Source organism: Oryctolagus cuniculus, chromosome 2 (assembly GCF_964237555.1).
Source record: "Oryctolagus cuniculus chromosome 2, mOryCun1.1, whole genome shotgun sequence".
Lineage (NCBI taxonomy): Eukaryota > Metazoa > Chordata > Mammalia > Lagomorpha > Leporidae > Oryctolagus > Oryctolagus cuniculus.
In genome coordinates, this window is record NC_091433.1 from 191806947 (window position 1) to 191831448 (window position 24502).

Consider the following 24502-nt stretch of genomic DNA (forward strand, 5'->3'; position numbering starts at 1 on the left):
CTAAAACTCGCAGCTCTTGCCTTACCTGTGTTCCGTGTCCAGGTGAATTTCTTTCAGGACGTTTGTGATTTGGGTCACACGTGGCTGTGGACTCTACTTAGGAAGGGTTGGGGGGCAGGCTTTCAGAAGGGGAGGACGCTGCCCGCCGGGCTTCTGCTCGCGATCTCTAGATTTGGAGGGGTGCGTAGGGGACCTATAGGGCACTGCTGCTGGGATGTCGCGTCCATAGCCCGACTGCACGGTTTCCTAAGACTTAACTTTAAATGCTGCCTTTTCTATGACTATAAAACAATACACATTCATTCTAGAAAATTGGGAAAATAGAGCAAAGTATAGACAAGAGGCAGGCTTTGTGGTGCAGTGTCATGCCACTGCTTGTTACACCTCCACTTCCTGTCCAGCTGTCTGCTGTTGTGCTGCTGGGAGGCAGCAGGGGATGGCCTCAGAACCGGGGTCCCCGCCACCCACACGGGAGACCCAGATGGAGCCCCTGGCGCCTGGCTTTTTCCTGGTCCTCCCTCAGCTATTGTAGTCATTTGGAAAGTGACCCAGCGATGGAAGCTCTCTGTCACTCTGCCTTTCAAATAAATAAACAAGTAATAAATCTTTTTACTAAAAGAAAATTATAAAGAAAAAGATATACCCATAATTGTGCCACCCAGAGGAAACCTTTAGGAGTGTTTATTTTTTTATTTTATTTGAAAGGCAGAGTTGGATTAGAGAGGGAGATCTTCTGTCCACTGGTTCACTCCCTGAATGGCCACAACAGCTGGAGCTGGGTTAATCCAAAGCCAGGAGCCAGGAGCTTCTTCCAGGTCCCCCACATGGGTGCAAGGCCCAGCACTTGGGCATCTTCCACTGCTTTCGCAGGTGCATTAGCAGGGAGCTGGGATGGAAGTGGAGCAGCTGGGACTTAAACCGGTGCCCCTGTGGGATGCTGGGCCGCAGGTGGTAGCTTGACCCACTACACCACAGCCTGGGGCCCTGTTATGTGTTATATTTCCTTCTACTCTTCTGTATGTGTACAGCTAGATAAATATTATATGTACTTTTGGATCTTGGATTCTGTATGTTATTTGTAAATAATATTCTACTTGATGGATTCGTATTATTTCCTTGGCAGATGAGTGTTTTAAATAAATTTTAAACCACTTTTTTAAGTAAGCTTTGTACATAAACAAATCCACAAGTAAGATGGCTATTTTTAGACAGGATAATTTGTCAGTTTTATAGATATGTAGTGGCCGTTAGTGATCTGCATATGTCCATACCGTTTATACTTACGTAAGTAGATGAATGGAAGGTTCGTTCTAGCTTGCCTGCTGGTAACGTTTTCCTCGTCACTTCGCAGCTCTGAAGTGTACAGACTGAACCTGGAGCAAGGGCGGTACCTGAATCCTCTGCAGACCGACGCTGCGTGAGTATGGGTGCTGTTCTCACTTTGGCCAGGAGAGGGAGCCAGATGCTCACGTTGTGAAGTGGCCTGCTGCTCTAGCGGACCTCTGGGCAACCTGGGTAAAGCAGGTGGACCTAGAACAGAGTTAATTCAGGTGTGCGAAGTTAATTGACACTGGATCATGGCAAAAGATAGGACTGGGACTAGGAGAGGGGAGGGGCGTGGGGGTGGGGGTGGGAGGGCGGGAACATGGGAAGAATTACTGTTCCTAAAGTTGTAATTCTGAAAGACATGCAAATGAATTTTTAAAAATTAAGAAAAAAAGAGTTTTTCTCCTTAAAAATTTACTGAAAGACAATGAGCTTAAACATTGTATGAAACTTACTTTTTAAAACAGCCCAGTTTATTATTTGCAGGGTTCTTTCAAGTTTCATTCATGATTTTGTTTGTGATATTTTCTCCTGTGGAGAAATTTTGAATTACCTTGTTTTGTCTTCCCTTTATCATGTTATGCTCCGTGCTTATGTTCTCTTCAAAGAGAAATTCTTTAGGACCAAACCCGTCTTTATCATCATCAGAATGGTTAATAGCAGTAACTTCCTTAGTAAAAACATTTACTATGTGCCAGGCATTCAGCCATTTTTAAACAAATTACTTGACAGGCAGAGGGACAGGAAGGGAAAGACACAGAGACAGAGACCTGCCATCTGCTGCTGGCGGTGCCTGGGGCTGTGCCAGGGGAAGCCAGGAGCCGGGAATTCACTGCAGCCTCCGGGGGAGGGGGAGGGGGCGGGAGCAGCCAAGCCTCTGAGCAGTGACCTGCTGCTCCCGGGATTTGCTGTAGCAGGAAGCCGAGTCGGGAGCCAGGGCCAGGTGTTGGGCCCAGGTGCTCCCTTGTGGGCTGTGGCTGTCCCAACCTGTGTCTTGTCTTTTCTTTTTTTTTTAAGATTTATTTATTTATTTGAAAGTCAGAGTTACACAGAGAGAGGAGAGGCAGAGAGAGAGAGAGAGGTCTTCCATCCACTGGTTCACTCCCCAGTTGGCCACAATGGCTGGAGCTGCGCCGATCCGAAGCCAGGAGCCAGGAGCTTCTTCCCAGTGTCCCATGAGGGTACAGGGGCCCAAGGTTTTGGGCCATCTTCTCCTGTTTTCCCAGGCCAAGCAGAGAGCTGGGTCAAAAGTGGAGTAGCCAGGACTCAAACCGGCACCCATATGGGATGTCGGCCCTGCAGGAAGCGGCTTTACCCACTACACAGTGCTGGCCCCAGTTGTCTGCTCTTTAGTTACGTAATTTTCTGTTTGTGGTAGCAGCTGTTATCTCTGCACTGGAGACGCTGCCTCTCGACAGCGCTGAGGCCGGTGTAGTCGCTGTTTCGCAGCAACAAAGCCGGGCTCTGCCTGGTCAGGTTCCCCAGCTCGCTGTGGTCGGAGCCGGGGCGCTGGTGCCAGACTGCATGCCTTCCTTCTCATAGCTGGGCTTGGCTGTGGAAGGCTGGCTGACGTCCCTTCCCCCGGAAGTGGGTGCTAGCTGGTGTTTTCTCCCCTCTGCGTTACCGTTTCAGGGAGAATAACGTCTGTGACATAAATTCCGTGCACGGCTTGTTCGCCACAGGAACCATCGAGGTAAGCATCTGCTGACTGATTGTTCACGCTTGCTTTGCAGCTGACAAGGAGCGGCAGTTTTACTTGGAGCTAGAGTTACTGGATTGCGTAGAGCAGGGTGGGCACACGGGTCCTCTGGTTTGCATTCGCATTTTGCCCGGTTGTTGCTCTTGCCACACGGGACACGGCTGTTCTGTGCCTGCCGCGCACCACCGCCTGCTGTGCGAATGACTGGGCGGGCACTGGCACCGGCCTCGGGACCTAGACTTGGAGGGATGGGGCTGGGCACAGCGCACCCGCACTGCCGCACGCAGCCACGTGGCTCCTCTGGGGACTGTCGTGGAGTGCTGGCTCTCATCAGGCAGGGTGGCTGTGAACGCGTGGGTCCCCAGGCCGGCAGAACCTCCCGTGGCCACGCGGCAGAGGTGTGGCTGGGGAGCACATGAAGTGACCCGCGTGAAGGCAGCAGAACGGAGAGGCGGGCCGGGGACTTGTGCAGCCCACAGGGTGGCACTCGCGACGCCGTCCATGGTCCCCGCTGCCTGGCGGTGAGGGTCCTCACGCCTGCGGAGAGTCTTTCTCAGTTTGCACTGTTTATTTACGACAATGATGAGTACAGTACAACAAAAGTCCCGCATGCGAGTGAGAAGCACATAGTGCGGGGGTGTCCCCTGGCGCCCCCCGTCACCACATCGCACACTCCGGGTTGGCGCCGGATCCCTCGGGCGTGCTCCTGCCAACGCGCCAGCAGGCGTGCGTGCACGAGTATTGGTCTTCAAGTTTTTTCAAACGTGGGATGGCAGTTCTTCGTGCGCCCAGTGGTGTCACACACGAAGGTCACATCAGTGGCCGTCTCAGCCTTGCGTGGCCGTGGTAGGGTGCAGGTGGATTCCAGCTGTGTGGCTGCGGCGTCCCTGGGGGGGAGCTGAGGCCCTCCGTGGTGTTTGTAATCTGTCACCAGAGTGTCTGTGCGGCGCGTGGCTGTGCCGTGTGTCATAGTTTTCCACCTGGAAATAGTGGTAGTTACAGCTACTCACAGTGCTAAATCGGTACTTTGAAACTGATGAATCGGTTGCCTGATGTGCTGTGAGTTATTGAACCAGTTTGGTTCGGAGGAAATTGAGGCTTCTTTACCCAGATTGCTTTCATGTTAAGAGATGAAGATCTGAAATGGGGCCCGTGAGGCCGAGCTCACAGGAACATGGAAAACCGTGTTGATTGCCGGGGTGATGAGCCCAGGAAGCATTTTCTTGGTAACCACGTGTCTTAGACTGCTAAGGGAAATATATTTTTTAAAAGGTTTATTTATGTATTTACTTGAAGGAGTTAAAGAGAGAAGAAGAGACACCATCCACTGGTTCAGTCCCCAAATGGCCACAATGGCTGAGGCTGGGCCAGGCTGAAGCCAGGAGCCAGGAGTTTCATCTGGGTCTCCCACATGGGTGCTGTCACCCGCTTGTTTCCCAGGTGCATGAGCAGGGAGCTGGATCGAAGTGGGGCTCCATGGGTTGCCACGCTGGCATCACAGGCGGCATGGAACCTGCCGTGCCACAGTGCCAGCCCTGCTGGGAAAATTTAAAAATAGGTTCCTAGAGAAAGTAGTTCTGGCCGGCGTCCTGAAGCAGTCTAGGGCAGAGTCAGGAAAAGTTAGGGTGAGAAGGGCCTCCAGCCACTGCCGTGAGACCAGCCGGGACGCGGAGGGGTGGGAAGGACTGGCCAGAGGCTGGGCTCTCCGATTCCCTCGCTGTTGAGGGCTTGCCACTTGATAGGCATAGTCGGAGCGCACTTGCAAACTTCATCTTGTGGTTTCCTTTTTTAAAGGTTTGTTTATTTATTTGAAAGCCAAAATTAACAGAGAGGGAGGGAGAGACAGAGAGGTTGAGGGAGAAGTCTTTCATCTGCTAGTTCAGTCCCCAGTTTGCTGCAATGGCCAGGGCTGGGCCAGGCTGAAGCCAGGTGCTTCTTTGTGCCCTCCCACGTGGGTGCAGGAGCCCAAACGCCTGGCCGTGCTCCACTGCTTTCCCAGGCTCGTTATGAGGGAGCCGGATCGGAAGTAGACAGCTGAGACACCAACCAGCACCCACACAGGATGCCAGCGATGTAGGCAGTGGCTTTACCCGCTGCGCCACAACGCAGCCCCTTTTTTGAAAAAGTGGGGTCGTACTGTTTTTTCAGAAGGTCACTTGTTGTGGATACGCTGTAGGTGCGTGAGTGCCCACAGCGTCCTTTCTGCTGGCAGAGATCTGTTAAGTATGTGGCATGTGCGCATCCCTAAGCTGAAACCAGAAACCTTGAGCACGGCCGTGACGCCACAGTGGAAGATTCCAGCCACGAAGCGGTTTACCCCTGAGTTAATAAAGATACCACATAAAATTATCTTCAGGCTATGTGTGTGTGAGTCGTAGTCCAATTTTATGTGAGTCCCATCCCCAAAACATCTCCTGAATCTGATAACAGTCCTGACACCAAGCATCCGGAGGGGACACTCCGCCTGCGCCATGGCTTCGTCCTTGCTGTGTCGTTTGCAGCTGCCTTTTTGTTTTTTAAAATTTCTCCCCAGTCTTTTATTTAAAAAAAACCTTTAGAATAAAGTCAGAAGCAGAGCTCGGTAAGCTCCCCTTGTACATCCTTTTTCTGTAAAAATATGTGTGCTCGTCAGAGATGTCTTTTAAAGCAATTGAAAATAAATTGCAAGTATGAAATTCCATTCCCAAGTACTTCAAAATGTGTTTCTTTTATTTGAAAGATTTATTTATTGATTTGAAAGGCAGAGTTACAGAGAGAGACAAACAGATCATCCATCTGCTGTTTCACTCCCCAGAAGTCTGCAGCAGCGGGGGATGGGCCAGGCAGGAGCCAGGAGCGCCATCCGGGTCGTCCTTGTGGGTGGCAGAGGTTCAAGCCCTTGAGCCATCTTCTGCTGCTTTCCCAGGCTCAGTAACGGAGCTGGATCTGAGTGGCGCAGCTGGGCCTCCAGCCAGCACTCAGATGGGGTTCCAGTGTCACAGGTGGCGGCTTAGCCCACTGGGCTCAACACTGGCCCCTAAAATGTATTTCTTAAAGAAAGTGACTTCACCTATAAAATCCTAATATCATTACTTTAAAATTTAATATTTATACAGTATATTAAATATTTAACATTGGCACAATAATATTTAATTCTCCCAGTTATTTCAAAATATCTTTTTTTTGAAAGGTTTATTTTATTTATTTGAAATACAGAGTTACAGAGAGAGGTACAGCCAGAGAGAGAGGTCTTCCATCCACTGATTGACTCCCCAAATGACAACAACGGCCAGAGCTGAGCTGATCTGAAGCCAGGAGCCAGGAGCTTCCTCTGGGTCTCCCATGGGGGTTCAGGGGCCCAAGGACTTGGGCCATCTTCTACTGCTTTCCCAGGCCACAGCAGAGAGCCGGATCGGAAGTGGAACAGCTGGTGTCCATAGGGGATGCCGGCACTGCAGGCTGGGGCTTTAACCCATTGCACCACAGCGCTGCCCCTCACAGTATCTTTTAACTGTGCCCTCCTTCCCCTGTCTAATCCAGTTCCAGGATCATGCGTTGATTGCACTTTTTATTTTTGAGAGTGATGTTTTTTCTTTTGTTTTAATTAGAAAATCAAGTCATGGTAAAACAAAATTTACTTATTTTCATTTTTATTTGAAAGACATAGAGACAGAGATAGGGAGAGATACATAGTCCATCCACTCGTTTTCTCCCTAAATGCCTGCAACAGGGGGGGCGGGGCCAGGCGGAAGTCAGGAGCCCAGAGCTCAGGTGGGTGCTGTGAGCGGGTACAGGGGGCCGGGGCCAGGGCCGCCATCCGCGCCCGCCACAACGCGCGGTAGCAGGAAACTGGAGCAGAAACAGCCGGGCTGTGCAGGCACGCGCATCTGGGGCGGGGACGTCCCCAGTGAGATTTAACCGGGCCGAACGGGAGCAGGGTGAAGGTGCGTGTTCATTCTCCGGAGGCAGCCCACGATAGTGAGGTGGATCTCACGTCTGCGCACCTCCTGGAGCAGCCTGCGTTCACACTGGGTCTGCTTTGTCCAGGGCCGCGTGGAGTGCTGGGACCCCAGGACTCGGAGGAGAGTGGGCGTGTTGGACTGTGCGCTGAGCAGCGTCACCGCGGACTCCGAGTGAGTACGGCCAGCCCGCGCCCCGCGCCCCGCGCCCCGCGCCCCGCGCCCCGCGCCCCGCGCCCCGCGCCCCGCGCCCCGCGCCCCGCGCCCCGCGCCCCGCGCCCCGCGCCCCGCGCCCCGCGCCCCGCGCCCCGCGCCCCGCGCCCCGCGCCCGTCGGTAGGGAATCCAGACAGGGCGCTGCGGGGTGAGGCTTGAGACTCACAGCCAATGGTAGCTCCTGTGCTTACCTACTTTATATGGAAACTCTGTGTCTACGTAGAGTCTCCCGAAGAGCCCAAGCCAGAGACCTGCCGTCAGAGCCCTCCGTGGGCGCCGGATCGCTGCCTAGCGCCGGCTCTCAGTGAGCGCCTGTGCGATCGGTGGTGCGGTCCGGCGGAGAGGTGTGCTTTAAACTCTAGGGCGCAGGGGAGCGCGGCTTTGGCATTTTTCTCATTTCTGTGCCTGCCTGGGGATGAAGTCAGAGGCCCCGTCCCGCTCTGCCCCCATTCACCAGAGGCCCCTGCCATGGTAGCACAGGGCACAGGGGTGTCTGTCTCTCTCAGTCCCCGCCCCATTCACCAGAGGCCCCTGCCGCAGTAGCACAGGGCACAGGGGTGTCTGTCTCTCTCAGTCCCCGCCCCATTCACCAGAGGCCCCTGCTGCAGTAGCACAGGGCACAGGGGTGTCTGTCTCTCTCAGTCCCCGCCCCATTCACCAGAGGCCCCTGCCGCTTGGCACAGGGGCACAGGGGTGTCTGTCTCCGTCAGACCCTGGGCCTGGGGTTTACTTTGCTGCTGTCAATTCAGAAATGCCTTTTCCCTGGGCTCTTGGCTTGTGGTTGCGGTTTTACCATCTGTGCCCTTTCGGGCTGGTCAGATGGCCACCTGTGCTCATGTCCGCTGCAAGGTGTGGTCTGTGGTGGCTGCTGTGAGCCCTCCGAGTGCTGCACTGTTTGGTGTGGTTTGCAGTTTCCTGGGGGAGAGGAGGATGCTTAGCTGCTTTTTAAATAAAATGGGTTTATGTGAGGCATCCTTGCCTAGAAAATAAACTAAGAGCACTGCATAAGAGAGAGACCTCTTCTCATTGCATGCATCCCTTTTGTGGTGAGTAAAGAATACATTCAATTTTGTCATCTGTGTATTCCAACATTTAAGGTGAACTTAGGGACTGTTTTTCTCTGGCTATGTTTGATTTCATTAAGTAATACAACAAGCAGCTTCATTCATCATGGTTTGCAGTATAGTTTATTAACATTTAGGTTGGAAAATTCGCTTATTCTGTAGTTGGTAATAGATAATCCAGTGGAAGGTATGTGCATATTTTATGATTTTGGTGTAAAAGAAAGAATCAGAACCTTGAGTGGTTTTGGAGAAAAGGAAGCCTGGTGTGAGGTAAAGAGGCCCATTCCCTAGGGAGCAGAGGTGACTTTTCCTTTCTTTCTTTTTTTTTTTTTTTTTTAAAGATTTATTTGAAAGAGAGAGGCAGAGGCAGAGAGAGAGGGAGGTCTTCCATCCACTGGTTCACTCCCCAGATGGTTGTGATGGCTGGAACTGGTCTGATCCGAAGCCAGGAGCTTCTTCCAGGTCTCCCACGTGGGTCCACAGGCTCAAGGACTTGGCCATCTTCTGCTTTCCCAGGCCCATTAGCAGGGAGCTGGATCAGAAGCGGAGCAGCTGGGACTCAAACTGGTGCCCATATGAGGTGCTGGCTAACCTACACCATGGCGCTGGCCCCTTTTCCTTTACTCATATTTTTTTTTAAAGATTTATTTATTTATTTGAAAGGCGGAGTTACAGAGAGGCAGAAGCAGAGTGTGGGGTGGGTGTGGAGAGGTCTTCCATATAGTGGTCCACTCCCCAGATGGCCCCAACGGCTGGCGCTGTGCCATTCCAAAGCCAGGAGCCAGGAACTTCCTTTGGGTCTCCCATGCAGGTGCAGAGGCCCAAAGACTTGGGCCATCCTCCACTGCTTTCCCAGATCATAGCAGAGAGCTGGATTGGCAGTAGGACAGCCGGGACTTGAACCAGACCCACCCATATGGGATGCCGGCGCTACAGGCGGTGGCTTTACCCACTGCGCCACAGTGCCGGCCCCTTCCTTTACTCTTGTTATTTTTTCCTCAATTAGGTCTTTTGTTTGTTTACAGTTATTATGCCATGGATTCATAAGGAGTGGGTTCCAGCAGCTCAGGCTCCTTTCCATCGGTTCTGACAAGCTGGCTTCCTGGGGGCGCAGGCTGGCGCTGTGGTTGAACCCAGGTGCCCTGCTCTTTGGCTGCCTTCTTTCTCTGATCGTTTTCCTTCACGTTTCAGGAAGCTGTCTCGGCTCTTAGAGTGCTCAGTGTGTTCAATACGCACATTATTCTCTTGGCAAGACTCTTGCCCTTCACTGGTTTGTCTACAACAGTGCCAACAGCATGCTGGGTAACATTGTAGACTCTTCCAGTTTTTCCATGGGGACATTTATGGGGCATTCCTTTTTGAACAGTACCCATTCCCTTGATGTCCACAATGTCACCTTTCTTGTAAATGCCCATGTATGTGGCCAAAGGCACAACTCCATGTTTTCTGAAAAGCCTGGAGAACAGATACCGGCCACCTCGCCTCTTTCTTGTGTTCGTCATCTTGGCAAATTACTGGAAGATGGCAGCCCCAGCCGAAAGCTCCCTTGCTCTTAAACACTAGCTTATCTTTGACTTAGAATGAAAAGAGTTGGGTTGTGGTACAAGCTCCGTCATTAGTAAGCCTCATGTTGGGAGTGTTCTTTAAGGAAAATAGGCCAGCAGGTATTGTTTGCAATCTATCTTTTATTTTTATTTTTATTTTTGACAGTCAGAGTGGACAGTGAGAGAGAGAGACAGAGAGAAAGGTCTTCCTTTGCTGTTGGTTCACCCTCCAATGGCAGCCGCAGCCGGCGCGCTGCAGCTAGCACACCGCATTGATCCGATGGCAGGAGCCAGGTGCTTCCTCCTGGTCTCCCATGGGGTGCAGGGCCCAAGCACTTGGGCCATCCTCCACTGCACTCGCTGGCCACAGCAGAGAGCTGGCCTGGAAGAGGGCAACCGGGACAGAATCCGGCGCCCCGACCGGGACTAGAACCTGGTGTGCTGGTGCTGCAAGGCGGAGGATTAGCCTAGTGGGCCGTGGCGCTGGCTTATTTGCAATATATCTTAGAGTGTTTCTATTTTAAATTTAGTGGTTATGATAGAAATAATATTGGAGTTACTTAAGGAAGGGTTGTAAAACAGTCTTAACTTTGGTCTTTAGAAACAGAGTATTTATTTAATCTGAATAGAATACTGATTCACAAACATTTTGAGTGGTCTCCTTTGTCCTTAAAGGTGGAACATTTCCAGTGGTTTTTGCTTATTTAAAAAGATCACTTTGTTATTTAGAAAAATGATTTATACTTAATATAAAGAAGATACTAGGAAGTGCCAAAAAGAACACTTAAAAATGTAAAATGACCTCTGAGTGCAAGACAGGTGTAGCTTAAATCATCAGATCCCTGTTGGTACATGCAGGAGGGTCAAGGTTTCAGTGTTACATGTTCTCATACAGACCTCTGGTTAATTTCCTTAGGGAGAATACCCAAGCCTCAGACTTCTGAGTTAAACAGTGTGCATGTTTTTAGGGCATTTGGCACGTGGCTAAATTGCCTTACAGGAACCCACCCACCACATGCTTATAGAACGCTCCTCCTCACCCCGCCCTCCTCGGCTCGTGGCATCTGCCCCAGCATCGTCACTGACGTGAGGGCGCAGGGAGAGTCTGGGGATGCTGGTGAAGTGACACCGAGTATTTACCCTCATTAACTTCTGTAATGCGCTAGGTACTGTCACCGTACCTCTCCATGGCACACACACTGTGCAGCCTGACAGTCGTGTTCAAGAGCGCACTTGTTGCTAGGGGAGGTGTTCTGTGCATGTCCCCAGTGGAAAAGCAGGCCAGTGGTTGCCTGTAGAGCTGAACACTTCTTGTAGGAAAACAGTGAACATGTAAGTGTAGGCAGAGGAACAAAGTCGGGGTATTTACCAAAATGTTGACTCATTTTTGATTGATTTTGTTGATTTAGTTTTGGGTGATTTTACTGATTTATTGTCACTTCTGTTAGGTAACAAAGTTCTGGAAGGCGGAGCCAGCACAGCAGGAGAAAGGGTGGGGGTGGGGGGCTGGCGTGGTCCCAGACTGGGACTGTCTGCCGAGAACCTGGAAACCTTTCAGAACTGGTGGGCTGGGTACAAAGTAAATGTGCAGCAGTCGATGGTTTTGGTATTTTTCAGCAAAATCCAGTTAGAAAAATAAGAGAAAAAGTGCTCACTTTTAGCAACAAATATTATAAAGGACTAAGCAATAAACTTCATACCTGTATGAAGAAAATAACAAATTTTATTAAAAAACAAAGTTTAAGTGGAGAAAATATATCACTATACTGGAGAATGATTTTTTTAAAAAGATTTATTTATTTACCTGAAAGAAGGAGTTACAGAGAGAAAGAGAGAGGAGACAGAGAGAGAGAGAGAGAGAGAGACAGAGAAAGGTCCTCCATCTACTGCTTCGCACCCCAAATGGCCCCAACAGCGGGGGCTGGGCCAGGTCGGTGCCAGAATGTTGGCCCCTGGGAACTGAGTCTCATGGGTTTTGGAGCGCAAAGGAGCACAGCGCGGCGGTCAGGCCTCCAGGGTCCCGAGTGCCGTGTAGTTCCGAGCGGAGGCTTTAGGTGGCAGAAGAGACTTGGTGAAGCTGCAGCCCCAGCCTGGCCCGGCGGCGAGGCTGACGCCTCTGAGCCCGCGCCTGGCGCTCTCCCCACTGCCGAGCGTTGCCGTCGGTGCTGGGGCTCGCGTTGGCGTGAGGAGCACGTTGCTCTGGTCATGCCGTTCATCTGGCTTTAGAGTCCAATGGCCTCATCTGACAATTAGTCTTTTTCTTTGCTTTTTAAAAAGATGTATTTATTTATTTGAAAGTGAGAGAGAGAGTCCATCTCCATTTGCTGGTTCACTCCCCAAATGACCACAATGGCTCAGGCTGGGCCAGGCTGAAGCTCGGAGCCTTGAACTCCATCTGGGTCTCTTACATGGGCAGCAGGGATCCAGGCGTTAGGCCGTCTTCCACTGCTTTCCCAGGCATGTTAGCAGGGGGCTGGATTGGAATCAGAGTAGCAGGGACTCGAACCAGCGCTCTGATATGGAATACCAGCTTAACCTGGTACCCCGTAGTGCTGGTCCCTGCAGATTAGTCTTTGTTTTAGCTAATTTTAAAGTGAAAATGCACATACCCATGTTCAAATATAAAATTTCTTCCTATTAGTTAAAAAGGAGGATGCTTCTGCAGATACCTTACTCTGGCTTAATCACAGTGCAGGCGTCCGCCCAGGAAGTGAGACCTCTGCACTGCACGTTGCAGCACCTGGGTCTAGTTCCGGGCTCTGGCTCCTGGCTGCGTTTTCCTGCCAGTGCAGAACCTGGGAGGCGGTGCCGAAGGCGCAGTTAAGTGGACTTCTGCCCCCACGTGGGAGCCCTGCAGTGAGTCCCTGGCCCGTAGTTTTGGCCCGGCCCAGCCTCAGTGGTCGGCAGCACTTGGGGGTGAAGCGGGAGTTGGGAGCTCCCTCTGTGGTGCTCTGCCTCAATTCATAAATTAAGCAGCAGCGTGACAGGTCAAGGTGGACTGCGTCTGTGTGTCTGGAGGCTGGACGTGTGATTCTCTGCTAGAGCTAAAATGAGGCTGACAGCGGATGCGCTTGTTACGTGGCGGGTTTGGCCGTGTGTTCATGGACCCTGAATATTTTCCCTTTCAGGATAAGCAGTCTGCCCACCATCTCTGCTTTGAAGTTTCATGGTGCTTTGACCATGGCAGTTGGAACATCGACAGGGCAGGTAAATGTGTTGAAGCTGGAAACTTGATATAAAGTTGGCATTCGGGGACACCGTGTTATGAGAAGCACGCTGTGGGAACAGAGAACGAGGCGTCGCTGTTTTGGCCAGAGTGGAGAGGATGCCGCAGCGTGTCTCATTCCTCCAGCATTTGAGAAGCCTTGACCTTGCCCTGTGGCTGGCCTGAGATGCTGTGGAGCTGGAGTTACAGATTTGTAGGCCTTGGGTGCTGTCTTGGTAGTAGCTGGAACAGCGTGTTCCAGGTCCTGGGGTTGAAGCGTTTGGAATTCTGCCAGACTCCTGGTCTTAGAGACTTGCGGTGGGTTCACACGTGCACTGATGGCTCGGAGGAGCCCTGCAGACGAGAGATGTGTTTAACAAGTGTGAGCTCATTTGTGAGCTCCCGGAGCCTTCTCCCGTGGCTCCAGTAGACACATCCCAGCTGTGAGAGCAGAGGACCGTCTGAGTGCATTAGCAGTTCCCGGAGCTGTCTGTCTGTCCTTCAAGACAGAGCCCACTGCTGTCCCCAGGGAGGTCTGACGTCCTGCTGTAATCGATTTGCTTCCTCTGTCATCACCGGCTAGCGGGGGTCTGGCACTAAGACCCAGCTTCTAACGATGGGGTCAGACGAGGATTCCCCTTCTCCCAGACGGGGCTGGCCTGGCACCACCCTCCCTCTGGACTCTGTTCTTGTTTTGTTTTGTTTTGTTTTGTTTTGTTTTAATTTATTTGACAGATAGAGTTAGACAGTGAGAGAGAGAGACAGAGAGAAAGGTTTTCCTTCTGTTGGTTCACCCCCCAAATGGCCACTACGGCTGGAGCTACGCCGATCCAAAGCCAAGAGCCAGATGCTTTCTCCTGGTCCCCCATGCAGGTGCAGGGCCCAAGCACTTGGGCCATCCTCCACTGCACTCCCTGGCCACAGCAGAGAGCTGGCCTGGAAGAGGAGCAGCCGGGACTAGAACCTGGTGCCCATGTGGGATGCCGGCGCTGAAGGCGGAGGATTAACCAAGTGAGCCACTGTGCCGGCCCCTGTTTTTTTTTTTTTTTTTTTTTTTTTTAATGATTTATTTATTTATTTGGAAGGCAGAGATACCAGAGGCGGCGGGGAGGAGTCTTCCATCTGCTGATTCACTCCCCAGATGGCCACGACGGCCAAAGCTGAACTGACCCGAAGCCAGGAGCCAGGAGCTTCTTCTGGGTCTCCCACGCAGTGCAGGTGCCCAAGCCTACCTGCTACACTGCAGCACCAGCCCCTCATTCTCTTTTATATCATTTGCTGTGGCTGTGCCTGGTGTGTCGGAGGCTCTCTGATGTATTTGTTGAATAAGCAAGTGAGACAAGTTCTTTTTTTTTTTTTATCTTTTTTTTTTAAAGATTTATTTTATTTATTTGAATGACAGAGTTACAGAGAGAGTTAGAGACAGAGAAAGGTCTTGCATCCGCTGGCTCACTCCCCAGATGGGCGCAACAGCCAGAGCTGCGCTGATCCGAAACCAGGAGCCAGGAGCCTCTTCTGGGTCTCCCACGTGGGTGCAGGGGCCCAAGGACTTGGGCCATCTTCTACTATTCCAGGCCACAGCAGAGAGCTGGATCGGAAGAGGAGCAGCCAGGACTAGAACCGGTGCCCACATGGGATGCCGGTGCCTCAGGCCAGAGCGTTAACCCACTGCGCCACAGCACCGGCCCTGAAACAAATTCTTGCAGAATTTTTTTTTTATAAAAGTGATTTCTTAGCATAGCTCAGTAGTTGTCAAACTTAGTGTGCCTAAAAATTAATGCTCAGGGTTGAGCTCATAAAGCTGTGTTCTCTAGAAATAATCTAAGAGATTTTTCTAGAACATTACTGGCTGACTTTAGAATCTTAGCACCCTGAGTAAGGGTTTTCATTTTCGTCAGGTGATGAACTAGATGGGAGCCGTCAGTCTGTTTCTTTTTAAGGTAAAATATTTAGTTTGCGTGAGCAGAATAACTTCCTTCCTGTTTCAGGTGTTGCTGTATGATCTCCGCTCCGACAAGCCGCTGCTCGTTAAGGACCACCAGTACGGGCTGCCCATCAAGTCGGTGCACTTCCAGGACTCCCTGGACCTGGTCTTGTCTGCCGACTCCCGGATTATCAAAATGTGGAATAAGAACTCGGTACGAGTTTGTGGTGGACATTACTTTCTTCTTATTTGTGTGTGTTCCCAGTGTGCCTTCTCTCAGTGATCAGGGGTCCTGAGGAAGAGGTGTTTCATCTCTCTGTCGCGTAGGAGGAAGTCAGTTGCCTCAGGTCACCCAGGCGTGATGGCTTTCTCCCTATGAAAAAGTTCTCCTGATCCGCTAGAACTGGCGTGCATTGTAGGTGTTCCCTGCACAGATGGAGAAAAAAATCACTGAGTCTTGAGGCGGGGACTGTTGTGGCGCAGTGGGTTAAGCCGCTGCCTGCGGCACTGGCATCCAGTATGCACACTGATTCGTGTCCCAGATGCTCCTCTTCCAGTCCAGCAGTGGAGGATGGCCCAAGTCCTGGGGTGCCTGCACCCACATGGGAGACCCAGAAGAAGCTCCCGGCTCCTGGCTTCGACCCAGCCCTGGTCATTGCGGCCATTTGGGGAGCAAACCAGTAGATGGACGACTTCTGTCTCTCTCTCTCCCTTTATATACAACTCTGACTTTCAACATAAACAAATCTTTAAAAAGAACAAAAAGAGCCACTGGGGCAAGTGTTTGGCACAGTGGCTACGTCATGGCTTGGGCATCCCATGGTCAGAGCCTGGGTTTGAGCCCCAGCTCTGCTTCTGCTCCAGCCTCCTGCTAATGCACACCTTGGGAGGCAGCGGGTGTTGGCTCAAGTACTCTGCCACCCACGCAGGATACTTCGATGGATTTCTTGGCTCTTGGCTTTGGCCTGGCTCAGCCCCAGCTATTGCAAGTATTTGGAGAGTGAACCAGCAGGTGGAAGATAAGATAAGATAAATCTCCCCCCCCCCCCCACCTTTCTGCCTTTCAGAAGAAATAAATTAAATAAATTAAAAGTCCATCCCTGAGAGACCTCTGAGATCCTGAGGCTCTCACAGCCTGAGGGTGTTCATGGGCTGCTCTGTCAGTAGTATTATGAATCTTTTGTTTGTTTGTTTGTTTTTTGACAGGCAGAGTTAGACAGTGAGAGAGAGAGAGAGACAGAGAGAAAGGTCTTCCTTCCGTTGGTTCACCCCCCAAATGGCCGTTATGGCCGGCGCACTGTGCTGATCTGAAGCCAGGAGCCAGGTGCTTCTCCTGGTCTCCCATGGGGTGCAGGGCCTAAGGACTTGGGCCATCCTCCACTGCGCTCCCGGCCACAGCAGAGAGCTGGACTGGAAGAGGGGCAACCAGGACAGAATCCGGTGCCCCAATCAGGACTAGAACCTTTGGTTCCAGACTTTCCCTCACCTCAAATAATCGGATTTTAGAAGTGACACTTCTACAATGATTTTTTCTAATATTTTTCTTAAAAGCTGTATTTTCTTAAGAATATTTTGTTCTTCCTGACCTTCAACTCCAAGTGTCATTTTAAAAAGTAATAATCCTATATTGCTGGTTTGGATAGCTGTCTATTTTTCATTTTATTTAATTTTTGAAGACTTATTTATTATTTAATTTGAAAGGCAGAGTTACGGAGAGAAGTACAAACACAAACAGAGAGAGAGAGGTCTTCCATCCACTGGTTCACTCCCCAAATGGCTGTAATGGCTGGGGCTGGGCCAGGCTGAAGCCAGGAGCCTGGAACTCCATCCAGGACTCCCACATGTGTGCAGGGACCCAAGCACTTGGGCCATCCTCTGTTGCTTTCCCAGGCACATTGGCAGGAAGCTGGGTGGGAAGTGGAGCAGCCGGGACTAGAACTGGGGCTCATGTGGGACACCGGTGTCACAGGCGGCAGCTGAATCTGCTGCGGCCCAGCAGCAGCCCCTGCTTTTCATCTTAAAACCTCAGTTTTTTGAGAGAATAGCAAAAGGTTAGTTTAAGGGCATTGACTTTCTGTGGGACCCCGTACACATAGGAAGTCTGTGCCTTTTCACCTGTTGTTGTTTTAAGGTAGTTCATTAAATGAATGAGAAAAATGCATTCAGTGTAACGTTAAATTGCTTTTAAGAGTTCTTTACATTTAATTAACCAGAAACTTAGCATCTTTTTAAAATTTATTCTTTTCAGCTGACACACAGTGATTGTGTGGGGAGGTCTGGCCTGGTGGTTAATATGCCCCTGCCCCACATGGGAATGCCTGGGCTGGGCGCCCAGCTCTGGCGTGGCCTTGGGAGGCACTGCTGCCCGGGGGAGACCTGGCCCCTTCTGGGCTCAGTCTTGGCTGTTGTGTACATTTGGAGAAGTGAACTAGCTGGGAAGAAAATTCTCAAAAAGAAGTTCATATCTGAAATGAAGTTGGGTAGAAGATGCCCCTGTCTGTACTGACCGCCCGAGGGCAAGTGCGCTCTTTGCTGGGTGCCGCTGTGCGCAGGGCGTGGGTGCTGCAGGAGCCCGCCACAGCCCGGCCGCCTTCCCAGGCCACTGCTGTTGCTGCTTCGGTCCCGTGTTAACTCGTGAGGTGCTGACCTTGCTGAGCTTTGCTCTCCCTCTGTGTCTGCCTGATTCCGTCCGAGAGCCTTGGGAGTCTGTAAGTTACAGGCAATCACAGCTTTGCTGAATGCCTGAAGGACTTACTGTGGTGATGCCTGGAATCATTTGTTAGCTTTGAGTTTTCGTAGTATCTCTGCAGCTTTTCTGGCCATCTGAACTAATTTATGCTAGAGCAATCTTTATTTGTAACACTGCAAGCACATTTTCACTTTTTTTTTTTTTTTTTTTTTTTTTTGACAGGCAGAGTGGACAGTGAGAGAGAGAGACAGAGAGAAAGGTCTTCCTTTGCTGTTGGTTCACCCTCCAATGGCCGCCGCGGCTGGCGCACTGCGGCCGGCACACCACGCTGATCCGATGGCAGGAGCCAGGTGCTTCTCCTGGTCTCCCATGGGGTGCAGGGCCCAAGCACTTGGGCCATCCTCCACTGTACTCCCTGGCCATAGCAGAGAGCTGACCTGGAAGAGGGGCAACCGGGACAAATCCGGCGCCCCAACTGGGACTAGAACCCGGTGTGCCGGCGCCGCAAGGTGGAGGATTAGCCTAGTGAGCCGCGGCGCCAGCCACATTTTCACTTTTAAAATTGCATAAAATCGTGGCAAGGCAGCTGTGCTTCCTCCCTCCCTAAAGGCAATGACTTACAATCATGGCTTCCCGACCCTTGCAGAGCTTTGCGTGGGAGTTTCTGTAGGCCGTGGTGCCCTTCGTTTCTGTTCCACGCTGGTGGAGTTCCCTGTGCCCTTGCAGAAATGGAGGCAGCTGTGGGAGTCTCGCTGCTGCTTAGCCGTCCTGCCCACGCACTCCCTCCCCCCCTCGCCTGGCAGCTCACCGCGTCCTGCCTGTCTTCTAACAACGAGCCTGAAGCGTGAGAGCCTGCAGAAATCTCTCTGCACTCACAGGGAATCGCTGCGCGGTCACGCTACAGGACACTGTATTTTGGCATTTTTTGTCTCATGACTAAACACTTCCGCTTGACTAACACCCAAATCACTTGCGTTTGCGTGCCTTGCTTGTCTTGTTTATCTTTCTCATAGCTTTCTCCACACCCAACTTCTTATCTTCTTTTTTCCCCTTTTATTTTCCTTCTCATTGAATTTCTTCACATACAACACATTTCCCCTGCGTTTAAAGTAGTCGTGTTTTAGCCTTAGCTACGTAATGCCTGATCCCTCACGTATTTGTAGAATTGCATTTTGCCTTCCGACTCCATTGCTTTCCGTGTCCTCCTCAGCCTCGGGTGCAGGCGTGGCAGGCCTCCTCCTCTGGTCTCTGGTGCAAGCCGAGTAAACCACAGATGAGGCGCAGCCACCCTAAGCACCACTCTGTCCTGACTTGTGGGCTTTGCCTTTCAAAGTTCGCACTCATTTATTTACTTTCTGACAAGTCACCTCTCCTTCTTGGCCTGTTTCTTCCTCTCTGATACTGAGGACATTTGATAAATTGATATGACAGATTCCCTAAGACTTTAAAAATGTAAATTCCGTGAATTAGTTATTTCTTTGCATAGCATAGGTGGCTGAGTTATGCCTCCAGTTTGTTTGCGTTGTGTGACGTTGCCAAAATTGCCTGCCTTTAACTATCTTAATAATTCATTTTTGCTTACATTTTAGGGGAAAATATTTACTTCCTTGGAGCCAGAACATGACCTTAATGATGTTTGCCTTTATCCCAACTCAGGTATGCGTTATGTAGCAAACGATTGTTCCATGACACAAGTGTAGGCTGTATGTGTTTGGTTTTAAACTCATTTCTCAAGACAGAATTTGGTTTGGTCTGGACAATTCTTGGATTTTTTTTTTTTTTAACGTGGACAAGCCAAGAACAGGAAGTGGTGTGGATGATTCAGAAAATGGCACTCTTGATGACTCAGGCCTCAGCCCGCCCAGCTGTTAGTAGAACCAGTGAGAACCTGGAGGTAGGTGGCAGGTGCAGTGCTGTTGTGGTGTGCTCTGTAGCATGATTCGGAGCAGCATGTGTGGCCGTTGAGGTGAGGGATTTGGAGCAGGTGGGAGCTGCCTGATCACACAGACGACACAGGAAGCCGTGAGTTTTGCTCTGTTCTGTGTTGTGTGCCACATGTGGATTTCAGAAGTAGCAGTACTGTCAAGGCAGGTCTGAAGCATTCAGGGGCTTGGGAGAGGGGGGAAGAGTTCACTCAGGCAGTGCTCGGAGGGCAGACATGCTCAGGGATTTTTTTTTTTTTTTTAAGATTTATTTATTTATTTGAAAGGCAGACGAGAGAGAGAGAGAGAGAGCGAGTGAGCGCGCTCTTCCACCCTCTGGTTCACTCCCCAAATGGCCACAAGGGCTGGGGCTTGGACAAGAGCCTGGATTTCCATCTGGGTCTCCCACATGGGTGCAGGGGCTCAAGCACCCGGGCCGTCCCCCACTGCTTCCCAGACACACCCGCAGGGAGCTGGAGTGGAGGCTGAGAGCCAGGTCTCCAACCAGTGCTCCTGTAGGTGCCAGCATTGCAGGCAGTGGCATAACCTGCTGCCCCACAATGCCGGCCCCTAACTGTTGACTTATTTTCTCCTTTGATGTTTTTCATCAGCTTCTCTTTCACAAGTGAATCTGTGGTTCAGGTAGGTTTGGATACATTTATAGACATGAATATTGAACATAACATTGAAAGGTGCAAGGTGTAACATCTTTCTATGCTAGTGTTTTTGGCTTTAGGGGTTAATGCCTGATAGTCCATTGTAAGTTGGAAATGCATTGAGTGCAACCAAGCTACTAATATGCAGCCTGTAACATAGTGCACTGTAGGGCCCGGTTGTTTCTCTGTGTGACAATGTGGCTGACCGGAGCTGCCGTACTCTACCTGGCTCTCCCATTGGCTGCAGGGGCCCAAGCACTTGAGCCATCTTCCGCTGCCTTCCCAGGTACATTAGCAGGGAGCCGGATCGGAAGCGGAGCAGCCAGGACCTGAGCCAGCACCCATTTGGCATGCCGGCATCGCAGGTGTTGACATAGCCCTCTGCATCGCAGTGCTGGCCCCACTCGGGTTGTTTTGAGAGAGAGAATCCAACAAAGTGTGTAAACCCCTATCATGTATGTACAGCCAGCACTTTTTTTTTTTTTTACTTTGCTCATTTTATTTGAAAGGCAGAGTTACAGAGAGGCAGAGGCAGAGGACAGGAGGGTCTTCCATCCGCTGGTTCACTCCCCAGATGGCCGCAATAGCTGGAGCTGTGCCAATCCAAAGCCAGGAGCCAGAGCTTCTTCTGGCACGTGGGTGCAGGGGCCCAAGGGCTTGGGCATCTTCCACTGCTTTCCCAGGCCACAGCAGAGAGCATAGTTGGAAGTGGAGCAGCTGGGACCAGACTGGTGCCCTTATGGGATGTCAGCTTTACCCGCTATGCCGCCGTATGGTAGAGAACAGCATGTTAGAGAGGGTCTCACTGGCGCACCTCGGGGAGGCTGTGGAGACTGTTATTTCTGCTGAATTTGGCTTGTGAGTGAGATAAGGCTCAGCGGGAACGGGGGAGGCGATCCCCTGCGATCCCCTGCGATCCCCTGAGATAAGGCTCAGCGGAACGGGGAGGCGATCCCCTGCGATCCCCTGAGATAAGGCTCAGCGGGAACGGGGGATGCGATCCCCTGAGATAAGGCTCAGCGGGAACGGGGAGGCGATCCCCTGAGAGCAGCGAGGGCAGAGCGAGACCCCGGGGGACGCTGAGCTGGGGGGGGGCTGCGAGCCTCTGACCGGTGGCTCTGGGAGGGCTGCGGTGCAGGGCGGATGGCGCGGGGGGCAGGCCCAGGAGACGAGCTGAGGGGACTGGCCCTGCCTGCCGCGAAGAAGACCTGTTCAGACGGTGCTGTCAGAAAGCAGGTCTGCCCGCTGTGCCAGAGGCACGTGGGTTTGGAACTAAAGTTGTGGGGGTGGTGCTCTGCGCTGAGGCGGGGAACCAATGACAGAGATCGTGGCTGCTTTCCTAGCACTGAGTAGTAGGAGGTGATGGGATGGGGCCACTGTGTGCAGAGGGCCTCTAGCTTGGCTGCCCACTGGTCATCTGGGGAGCGTTTAAAGTACAGATCCCTTGGCCTCATCCACAGTGCACTGACTCAGGTGTCCAGGGCTAGGGCCCAGAGATGTGTATTTTTTTTTTTTTTTTTTTTTAGATTTTTTTAAAAAACACTTGGGCCATCTTCCACTGCTTTCCCAGGCCATTAACAGAGAGCTGCATCAGAAGAGGAGCTGCTGGGACACGAACCAGTGCCCATATGGGATGCCCGCACTGCAGTTGGAGGTTTAACCTACCACAGCCCAGCACCGGCCCGAGACTTGTATTTTCCCTGCAGTGCCCACGTGCCCCTCACAGCTGCAGCCCCGCACTGACCCACAGGCCTGCACTTGCAGCTGTGTCTGTGCGCAGTGCGGACTGTGGTCTCAGGGTCAGCAGGGTGCAGAGGCATGGAGATGGAGGTGATTCCCGAGGTGGGAGCACGTGGAGCGAGTCGAGAGAGCAGGAGTGGCTCCTTCGCGGGGCGGATGAGGAGGAAGACGAGCCAGCCGAGAAGCTTGGCGGGAACGGGCAGAGTGACAGCTCGGCGGCCGCGGCGCCCGAGGCAGAAGAGATGCAGTCGGCACAGCCCAGCGAGCAGGGGCTTAACACGTGTTCCGATGTTGTCAGTGTGGGTGCTGGCGGCTGTCACCGTTTATCATGGTCTTGTTACAGCCCTGTGTAGTCTGTGGCCTGCAGTTGGTGGGCTTTTTCTTTTCTTTTGTTTTCTGTCTTACCTCTCAGGTCGGAGCAGTGGGGTGGTTTGCAGGGTGGCTCACAGGCTGGCGTGTGGCAGCCTGGGTTAGAGCCGTCCTGGTGTTGGGGGCTGTCGCCATTCCGGTTGCACACCGCTCTCCCAGGAGAGGCGGGCAGCTCAGGGCCTGTCGCCTGCACTTCCGCTGTCAGGGTAGTAGGGGTGCACTTCTGTTCTGGGGTTCAGGAATTCAATGCGGGTGGCAAGAATGGGGTCAGACTGATTACCAAGGGGAGCGCAGCAGGTGCGGTGAGGCTGGAGCGGGGTGAAGAGCAGAGGTCACTGTGGAGGGCCCAGGGGGTGCTGAGAGAATTCACTGCGGGAGAATTTCACCCCCTCGTTTTTGCTTCTCCCGAGGGTGACTTCTGAGCCCAGGCCAGTGGGCTCCTTCTGAGTGTCTGAGTATGTGACAGTTTCTCATGATAGCTGGTGTCACCTAAACTACAACTTAGGGCTGAAGAGTTGATTCAGGCCCAGCGTGGCCTGCCGGGCTCTCCCGTTGGGTCTCCTCCCAGCAGATCACGCGGGCGTCCTGCACGATGGGGGTGATTCGTCCTGACGGAGGACTGACCGGTACTACCCGGGGACCTGCAGACGGTTCACCGGGCACCCGTGAGCTTGCCAGGGTTCCGTGCACAGGGGATGAGCCCCCACTCGTGGTGGACGGGCCTGCGTGTGGCTGATTCATCATCTTGCTTTACCACACCTTCTTTAAGCTCCAGTCTCTCTGTTTTCTGCTGACTCATTGTGCGCTGAATCATGTTTCAGAAAAGCGACAACCTTCTTCTTTATCTGCTCATCTGCTCGTTTTGTAGTAATCGAATAATGGTGATTGCTCCCTGGTGTTTTTCTAGTGCTGAGGCTGCTCAGAGCCTTGAGAAACCATCTGCCGCGCGGCTCACCCTCCGGCCACTCTTGCTCACTCTCTGTCTGCTCCGCGTCCACACACAGCGGTCTCTGTGAGCCGGGGGCTGGCCGAGGCAGGGCGGCTCCGTGACTTCGGTGTGTGTCACACTGCTGACACGGGAACCGGGGAAGCTTGCGTACATCTGAGCCCCTTTCAGACCCAGGAGTCGGGACCAGTGACTCCAGAACCCTCAGTAGAGAGAAGAGAAGGTGCACTTTGGGCTAGAAAAGATGTGATTGAGGCTTACTAACTATGCAAATTATCCAGCCTCCGCTTTCTTACCTGCCTTCCAGGGCTGTTGGAGATTGCCTGTATTTTCATTAATTTTTTTTTTAAGATTTATTTATTTATTTATTTATTTGAAAGAGTTACACAGAGAGAAAGAGAGGGAGAGAGAGGTTTTCCATCCGCTGGTTCACTCCCCAGTTGGCCGCAACAGCTAGAGCTGTGCCAATCCGGAGCCAGGAGCCTCCTCTGGGTCTCCCACACTGGTGCAGGGGCCCAAGGACTTGGACCATCTTCCATTGCTTTCTCAGGCCATAGCAGAGAGCTGAATCGGAAGTGGAGCAGCCAGGTCTTGAACCAGCCCCCATATGGGATGCCAGCGCTTCAGGCCAGGGCTTTAACCCACTGTGCCACCGTGCCGGCCCCATCTTCATTTATTTGAAAAAAGGACAGACAATGAGAGATCTTCCATCCCTTGATTCACCCTTCATTGGCTGCAACAGCTGGTACAGCCCGGGCAGTGTGCACGTGGGGGAGTCTGTGACTGGAGGCCCCCTGCCAAGGAGAGGCTGGGATTAAAGCCCAGGACACGACCTGTAGGGGACCTAGCGGGGCACCCTGTGCTGAGTACCCTGGGCGTTCCAGCAGGTAGCCGAGTCCTTTTCTCCTCTCCTCCCCATGTGTTTACCGTTTTCTCTGTGTTTATTTTTAGGAATGCTTCTAACTGCCAATGAGACCCCCAAGATGGGCATCTACTACATTCCGGTAAGTCCTGCGAAGAGGAGAAACAATCAGATAGGATGAGCAGGACACGGTGTGTTGAGGCCGGGGCCTCAGGCAGGGGCTGCATGAATGACACTCAGTGCTGTTGCTTGCTGGCTGAATGGGCTTCCAGTGCTGAAACACTCTTCTGGGGGAAGCCATCAACATCAGGTTAAAGTGGGCGTCACAAGTTAGTAGTTATTCTTCAGGTTGCATTTGTTCCCAAGTATTTTAGGATCTTAACCTTTCAACTGTTAATTGCCAA

The 24502-nt window shown here is 51.9% G+C and overlaps 1 protein-coding gene across 2 annotated transcripts in view; it reads left to right on the forward strand.

Annotated features, from left to right (window-relative positions):
- Positions 1-24502, forward strand: part of NOL10 (nucleolar protein 10) — a 100466-nt gene that overhangs the window by 15991 nt on the left and 59973 nt on the right. For both annotated transcript variants that reach the window (XM_002722390.5, XM_008249836.4), the window contains 7 exons: positions 1352-1417; positions 2959-3019; positions 7052-7137; positions 12914-12992; positions 14979-15128; positions 19193-19259; positions 24188-24240. In XM_002722390.5, the coding sequence (XP_002722436.2) occupies positions 1352-1417; positions 2959-3019; positions 7052-7137; positions 12914-12992; positions 14979-15128; positions 19193-19259; positions 24188-24240 (562 nt within the window). The remainder of the gene's footprint in view (positions 1-1351; positions 1418-2958; positions 3020-7051; positions 7138-12913; positions 12993-14978; positions 15129-19192; positions 19260-24187; positions 24241-24502) is intronic.